At 36.6% G+C, this 8896-nt stretch overlaps 1 protein-coding gene across 1 annotated transcript; it reads right to left on the bottom strand.

Moving 5' to 3' along the window:
* LOC108460580 (ADP-ribosylation factor 2-like) lies at positions 1 to 3067 on the bottom strand. The gene is made up of 7 exons (XM_017760120.2): positions 2819 to 3067; positions 2179 to 2349; positions 1697 to 1767; positions 1420 to 1539; positions 689 to 807; positions 524 to 605; positions 1 to 288 (listed from the first exon to the last, which is right to left on the bottom strand). Exons 2-7 carry the CDS (start codon positions 2324 to 2326, stop codon positions 283 to 285), a joined length of 546 nt encoding a protein of 181 aa, XP_017615609.1. The 5' UTR covers positions 2327 to 2349; positions 2819 to 3067; the 3' UTR covers positions 1 to 282.
* Positions 3068 to 8896: the final 5829 nt, after the last annotated feature.

The raw sequence follows: 8896 nt of genomic DNA, 5'->3' as shown, positions 1-8896 counted from the left end.
TTTCCAAATTCCGGGTTTCATAGAAATGCAATTCAGCAATTGCAAATAAGTTTTGGTTACAGAAAGAGATATACATCCAATCAAACCAATTTTTAGTTTTCAATATATAACCACAAGGTCCAAACTAATATGGTCATCTCCAAAAACAGAAACGCATAACAACAATCCAGCTGTCACAGTCGAAAAATGAGGGCATAATAATAATTGAAGAAAATAAGACTAGATAATGTTCACCCTGCATCCAGAATTTTTGATATTGCAAATACCCCTTCTTTAATGGCTTCAGGCCTGCAAAATTGCATGTGGACATAAGAAAACAATAAAGGACAACTTTCGACTATTTGATAGTTTGTAAAATATTATATTTCACTGCCGAATCTTGTTTCTACCTATTGTAAGAGAAAAAGAAACATGGAGTGTAGAAGACAAAATCAAACGGTTGATTATGAAGTTATACTCCTTGAAGGATGTAAATCAAGTACAATTATCCATAAAGATAAGTTCTGAAAGTATATCTTCTTACCTTGTTAGCTATGTTGTTTGAAAGCCAATCCAGACCCTCATAAAGCCCTTCACCAGATGTTGCACAGGTGCTCTGAATGTACCTGAAAAGACCAGTAAGATACATTAGTGGCAATGAATAAGAAGCTAGCAAACTAAAGCATGAAAACACAATGCAAAAGCATACCAGTGACGCTGTCGAAGGGAATTAAGACCAAGCTTATCAGTTATTTCAGCAGCATTCATTGCGTTTGGAAGATCCTGCTTGTTTGCAAATACAAGCAATACTGCATCTCGCAGCTCATCCTGAAAATGAGTTATAGTTAACCATGAAAATCCAGCAAAATTAAGCCAACATCAGAAGTTTCAACTCATGCTCCTAAGTTTACCCTCAATATTCTAGTAACTCTATTTTCATTGATATTTTTCGTATCCTCATTGAAAATGAGACTGTATAAAAATCATTACATCAAACTACTTTTGGTGAATAAATATCTGGAACAAAACCAGTAGCATAGATTATGCAGACAAATTTTATTGAAAATAACCATTAGCTTCTTAAAATTGTAGTTCCATACATGTCTTTCAACACATTTACTCAATAGCACTTGTGCAATGGTCTTTACAATTGACAGCTCAAGTGCCACTGAAGAATCAAGTCAGTTACGCTAGGAATATCTGCTTAAGAGAAAAAACCCCTCTTTGACTACTAGTGTAAGACAGTGGAAATCTGACGACCATAGAGGAGCCTTGACCCTTGAGCACTACGTTACCCTTTTGCTTGTATATAGCTATTAAATCTAATGTTATATGAAGGCAGAAACAATAGAATTCGAAGCACTTAACAGCAAAACAATTCAAGCATAAACAGTAACCGGGGAAACAGAGGTTGTTCCACTTAAAATTTAACTTGCATACCTCATTCAACATTCTATGCAATTCATCCCTAGCCTCAACAACACGGTCTCTGTCGTTGCTGTCAACCACGAAGATGAGACCCTGTGTATTCTGGAAGTAATGCCTCCACAACGGACGAATCTGCAAGATTAAGAATGAAAAACTGGGGCATTATTGACTAGCCATTACTTAGATACCACGACATGTAAAGATCCCCTAACTATCACTGCATCAAAAATTAAATAACATTTGAACTATTGCTGAAATAATAGAGAAACATAAAAGGAGAAACTCATACCTTGTCCTGACCACCAACATCCCACACAGTGAAACTGATGTTCTTATATTCCACAGTCTCCACATTAAATCCTGCAAAGGAAAACCATGACTACTTAAAAAGATAAAGCTTGAGATGGATTAATAAAATCACAAACCCGAAGAAATTCAAAGTACTATATAAATAACAAAATGAAATATTAGCACTATGGTACTCTAACTAGAGGCCACATGCTTCAAAACTAATTCCTATTTTGGATCTAAAAATCATAGGTGTAAATCGGTTGCATTTGATTTATACATGTTTCAATTTCAAGGCTCTAAACGTCTAACGTCTCAATTCTCAAATATACAAAAACAATAATGATAGCATTGACAAAGGAAAAAAAAGTTTCTTATAGGAATCACATGCTCAACCTACCAAATGATACAAACCCTGAATGAAAATATATTATCTAAGATGCAATTAAAGTTCGAAGAACCAAGAAAGTTAGATATGCTCACCGATGGTAGGAATGGTGGTAACAATTTCTCCAAGCTTGAGCTTGTACAAGATGGTTGTCTTACCGGCTGCATCGAGACCCACCATCAAAATCCGCATCTCCTTCTTAGCAAAAAGCCGGCTAAAAAGCTTCGTGAATGTCAGCCCCATTTCTCTTCCCTAATTGCTGATCCCTAAATATTACAATATTTTAAATATATTATTTCAAAAAAAAAAACTCAAGCGTACCATTTTCCCAATCAATAATCAGATTTTAGTAAACCAAATAGATCTGAAGGTAGAGGTGCGAAGAATCAATACCATTATACCATTTCCACTGTTACCATCGAGAATTCAGTATATACACACATAAATGGAGAAAATGAAAAACAATAAATCTAGAATACTTCATCGCCTAAATTTTCAGATAAGAGAGGAAAGCAACCAGATTTCTCAAAATTCGATCGACTGGCAAGGCTTGAGGAAAGCAAGCATTCATGCAACTAATCGTTCATAACCAACAAAGTTTAGAGTAAAATGAAAGGATTTCAAAGCCTCACATCCAAACTAAAACAAAGAGAGCGCATTGAATTGGTTTCTTTACATTTATCACTTGCGAGATCGAAAGGCAAAATCGAAATAGAGATTAGAATGGTTATATACCTTTGGAGAAAATCGCAGAGAGATTTTGGATTTGATTTTGAAGCAAATGGTAGAAAGAGAGGTAGAGAGAGCTTGAGACCAACGCAAATTAAACACGAATACCAAATATTTTTATTTATTTATGAAGGAAAAGGCGGGCTGCACCCACACCAGATACTTTTCCCCATCATTTCACATAAAATAACAAAATTGCCCCCGCGTCAAAGTTTCCCGTATCAATTGCATTCAGTTTTGGACACCGCCATCCTTACACTATCCGAGTGGCCCAGCTTTCCCACAAGACATATTTTATTTAGGTTTAGTTTTGTTTTCAGCCTCTACATTTTTTGTATATTTAAAATTTAATACATTTTTTTATATTTAAAATTTAATCTTTATACTTTTGATTCCAAGAATTTAATATTTCCACTCTTTTGATTTAGTAATTAAATTCCATTGGAAATATTTTAAAAGAAATCTATTAAATTAGATTATGTGGCACTTCTTTTAGAAATTGCTCCATGGCCAATTTAAATGTGATGACCCAATTTTAGTTTGTGTCAGAAAATGTGGTTTATAAATCCAATTTTACAAATTGAGCCCATGAAATTATGAATAGAAGGATTTACGCATTTAGAATGAAAATGCATTTGTGGATGATCAAGTAATTAAATCGAGAAAATCATCAATTATAATATAGGGACTAAATTGTAAAAGTGTAATCGCAATTAAATTTTAATTTAGAAAAACCTTGAGGACCCAATTAGAAATTATGAAAAGGACCTAATGGTTATTTAACCATTAATGTTTCAAAAGTTAGTGGATGAGATCAATCCTTTCCATCCATTTTCCTTATGTTAAATAATGATCATGACCATTTATTTAGTTAATTAACTAAGATTTGTTCCTTAATTAAGTTTAATCATTCTATTATCTAAGAGTATATAACAAGTGAGTAGGGAGAGAAAGAGAACATTCATTCTTCTCTCCCAAATTGTTGTCTAAAGCTTGAAAGAAAGAACAAAATTTCCCTTTTACTTCCTTTTGCATTTCGATCCAAAATAGAATAAGGTTATTTGAGCTTAGTTTATCATACCCAAGTTTTAGGTTATCAAATTGCTAAGTATATGCTAAGTTACCATTAGTAGGTTTTTGTGGAATCAAGCTTGATAATGTTAAGAATTGTTGATTAATAAACTTAGGTTATGTTAGGACTAAGTTTAAAAGTAGTGAAAAGCATAAGATGTAACACCCCTTACCTGTGTCCAACGCCAGGACAGGATACGAGGTATTATCGAACTTGAACATACACTACTATGTAAAATTGGGCCATAAAATTTCGTTCAAATTTAAAATTTATTCAAGAACATGCATATCGTCCTTTACATAGGCCTACGAGGCCCAAAACATATATTGGGGGCGGTTCGGGACTAAATCATGAACTTTAGAAAAAATTTCTTAAAACAAGGTCACACGCCCGTGTGGACACAAGGACACGCCCATGTCCCCAAGCCGTGTAACTCTCTGTTTATGACGTCAGCATAAATTTAATGTCACACGGCCAAGTCACACGCCCGTGTGCTAGGCCGTGTGGCGAATTTAATTTTCGCATTTAAGGTGCAGACTTCACACGGCCTGGGCACACGCCCATGTCCTAAGGTCGTATCCTCTATAAGGTTGAGACATGGGCGTGTGCCCAGGCCGTGTGAAGTCTTCACCTTAAATGCGAAAATTAAATTCGCCACACGGCCTAACATATGGGCGTGTGACTTGGCCGTGTGATATTAAATTTATGCTGACATCATAAACAGAGAGTTACACAGCCTGGGGACATGGGTGTGTCAAGGGTGTGACGTCCCTAATTTGACCCTAGTCGGGAAGTGGTGTCGGGACCGTTAAACCGAGTCTTATAAGTAATTAGAAGTTATATTCTATGTTTATGATGTTAGCAAATGCATGTGTGAAAGTTGCATGCATTAATTTGATCATTTCCATGTGAATTTATTTAGATGGACTTATATGAAACATTGTTGAAAGGTGATAGGCCAATCTTCAAAGGTCTAATAGTACATGCATGCAAAAGAATGGTTTTGCATGTCAATTTACCCAAAGAGAGGGAAGTGGCCGGCCATGGTGATGAATATGGGCAAAAGAAAACATGTCTTAAACATGTTTTGCTAGTGGTGGATGTTAGAAATAATAAAATAAGAGTATGGAAAAAAAAATTAATGTTAGTAGGATGAGAAACAAAAAAAAAAAAAAGTGTTCATCTTTCTCCGTAGCCCTTGGCCGAATATCCTAAAGAAAGAAAAGAAAAAAAATTGTTCATCTATTTTCACTTCTTGGCGAAAATACTAAGGAAAAAGGGGAGGATTTTTGCTTCATGCTTGGTTTAGAAGAGATCTAGAAGGAGATTTGGCTAAATTGCATCAAGATTAAGGTATGTATGAGGTTGTGTTGGGAGTTTCATGCATGTTTTGGTTGCTACCTTGATGTGCATGTTAGCCATGGCTCAAATCTTTGTTATGCCATGGAAATGGTATTTGGCCAAAGTTGTTATGGTGATAAAGCCATTGCATGCTAAGTGTGAAGCTTGATGATGATGCATGCAATGATGGATTGTCTACTCTTGAGTAAGATTTTGAGTTTTCTTTTGTTCAACCATGATTGAAGTTAAAAGGGCATGATTGTCATATTCGCCATGATGCATTCATGAGCATGATTCATGCTTCTTGCATGTTAGTTAAAATTTGTGTTTTGGATGGCTATGGACACCTTGAAATTCGCCATGCTCATATATGTATATATATGTTTGCACATGATGTTTTGGTTATGAAGGAAGTGATGAATATGTTTGTTTAAAGAAGAAGATGTTGAAGAATAATTGTGAAATTGCAAGCACATTCGCCTAGCACACATATGAGTGCTTGATGCTATATTATAAGTTTTGAGCTACAATATGCAAAGCATTAACTAGTAAAATGCATGCTGTTTTTGTGAGGTATTAAGTGCATAATTGGCCTCAACATGTACATGAATATTCGCCTTGGGTAGCCTATTGAAGGCCTTAGCTTTTCCTTGATGCTCGAATGAATTGTATTGAATTGCTTGATGTAGTATAAAATGTGCATGACCATTGTGTACTCAAGCTAAAGAGTGGCCATATGACCATTTAAACTCCTTGTCATATTCGCCATAAGCTAGCACAATGAGGTTTTAATAAATTGAATTTGTTTGAATTAGCTCAAGAGCTAAGAGGGCCACAATTGGACAAGGGAAGGAAAAAGTGATCGAATAGCCGTAAAAGCCGTTCGACAACATCCGAGGTAAGTCCTCAAGAAGTGACCTTAATTGAATTATGTGGAATGAAATATGGATGTATTGATTATTGATTTATGTGTGTATGAGTATTCGAATGATACCCGGGCTAAGTCCAAGGCGATTATGCTAATGATTATAATTGTGTTTGAGCCTTAGTAACGAAAATGAAATATGTATGTCCAATGATTATTGATGTATGTGTGCATGAGAAATTGAATGATATCCGGCTAAGCCCAAGACAATTATGTTGAAATTATATCCGGTTAAGACCAAGGCAATTGTGCTAGTGGCTATATCCGGGCTAAGACCAAGGCATTCGTATGAAGTCATTCTATCCGGCTAAGACCAAGGCATTTGTGCACATGGTTATATCCGGTTATATTCAAGAATCTTGGGCTGGAGGTGAGTGTTGGTTGCTGTAATAAATTCAATTAGTACACTCGAAAAGCCCAAAGAATAAGGTACGTTTATATGTGCATTGGAAAGTCGACATGTTTGAGCAACATTTGCTCAATCGACTAATGAATTTCAGTTATTGAATTGATTGATACTTTGTGAAAGTATATAATGATGAAGTGTGAAGTAAGAATGTGTATTAATGAAATGATGCATTTGGTTATGTGAATGTATTGCTGTAATTAGAGTTGATTATATTCCTTGAGACTTACTAAGCATAAAAATGCTTACCCCGTTGCTTTGGCTCTCTGTTTTATAGATTTCGCTCGATAGTAATCGGATTCGGGATCATTAAAGTCGAAGTCATCCACACTATCAACGCCTCTATTTTGGTATAAATTTTTGGTTAAACTTTGAAATGGCATGTATAGGACTACCCCTTTGTTGGTTTAAATATGCTGTGATGTATATGTGTACGGCCATGCGAAAATGGCTCGTAAAAGTGAAGTACGAACTTAGACTATTTGCGGTTTGTATATATATATGGTGTCATGATGTGATTATGGATTGGAAGTGGGAATGTTGGTCACATGATCAGCCATTGGTATGGTTAAAATGAGCATATGTGAACCTATGTATGGCAAGACTAGTTGGTTCATGGAGACTACAAAATAGGTAAGACCTACCTTAAAAACAGATGCTGCCAGCTGCAGTGACGTGAATGTGAAAAATCACCAAAATTTTTAGGAATGGTATTAAATAGTGAATAAGCTATGTAAATGAACCTTGATGAGTCTACTTTCATATGGAAGAAACGAAACGGTCATAGGAGTTACATGTTAAGAGATATTAAAGCTATTGTGAGACAGGGCCAGAACGGTTTCTGGGTCCCCTGTCGCAACTTTAAAAATTTACTATAAATTATCCAGAAAGAATTAGGAGTCATGCCTTATATTTACAGATTCCATTTTGAGTCTAGTTTCATTAGAAACAAACGACACCAGTATTAAAGCCCTGTACAGAGATATATTCAAGTTATAGCGCGCGAAGGTCAGAGCAGTCGATCCCTGTATCATGGGCGACTTTAACTAATAAACTGTACCAATTGGCCCAACCAAAAATTCTAGAAATAAATCCATGGATGGATATATGAGTCTAAATTCAGGGAAAATTTACGAAACCAGTTTCCAAGTTTTGAAACTCGAGATATGATTTTTAAGGCGACGGTGACGCAGTTTTCCAGCCTGACTGGAAATGTCAAATTGGTGGCAAAACATGTGAACTTGGCTTGTTAACCCCTCGTGTCCGACACCGGCGATGGTCTCGGGTTCGGGGTGTTACAAAGGGCACACGGGCGTGTCCTTGTGTCCACACGAGTGTGTGACCCTGTTTTAAGAAATTTTTTCTAAAGTTCACGATTTAGTCCCGAGCCGCCCCTGATGATGTTTTGGGCCTCATAGGCCCATGTAAGGGACGATATGCATGTTCTTTAATAAATTTTAAATTTGAATGAAATTTTATGGCACGGTTTTACATAGTAGTGTATGTTCAAGTCCGATAATGCCTCGTATCTTGTCCCAACGTTGGACACGAGTAAGGGGTGTTACATTTATTGGTGTCAGAGCTACGATTTAGTCGATTCTAGGACTACGTAACGAGTGTGGAAGTCTAACCATATATGCCATACGTGTATTATGATAGTGTGAGAACTCTTGACAATTGAAATTGTGTTTTATATAGTAAATGGATCCTGAACGAGCAGTTGCTGACGATGTAGAAAGTAACACGCCTGCTCCCACCGAAGGAGTAGTGCTAGCTGATAGTAGACCTGAGACGATTAGTAGAGGAGAAGGAGGCAGAGAAGCCTTTCTCCACATGATGAATAATTAGTACAGCAAGTTTGTTCGGGCAAACCCGGGTGTTCAACCTCTCCCTCCCCCTCCCCCTCCCCCTCCTATTCCTCAGCCTACCCCTATAGCTCCATAAGTTGTTGAGATGGTGAGAAAGGAAAGGCCTCCAGTTGATCGAATTAGAAAGCAAGGAGCTAAAGATTTCTGAGCTAACATTAATGATGATTCGGAAAGAGAAAAGTTTTGGCTCGATAAGACCATCCGAGTCTTTGATGAGTTGTCATGCACACCGGAAGAATGCATGAAGTACGTGGTATCGCTTCTAAGAGATTCCACTTACCAGTGGTGGAATACCCTCGTGTTGGTTGTGCCGAGGGAGAAAGTGACTTGGGAGTTTTTCCAAGAGGAATTTTATAAGAAGTATATCAGTCAAAGGTTTATGGATCAAAAGAGGAAGGAGTTCTTGGAGTTGAAACAAGGTAAAATGACAGTTACCAAGTATGAGCGTGAGTTTGTGAGGCTTAGCAAAATA

This window comes from Gossypium arboreum, chromosome 2, assembly GCF_025698485.1.
Source record: "Gossypium arboreum isolate Shixiya-1 chromosome 2, ASM2569848v2, whole genome shotgun sequence".
Lineage (NCBI taxonomy): Eukaryota > Viridiplantae > Streptophyta > Magnoliopsida > Malvales > Malvaceae > Gossypium > Gossypium arboreum.
Note: the sequence above shows the minus strand (reverse complement) of the source record. Positions and strands in the feature narration are given on the sequence as shown.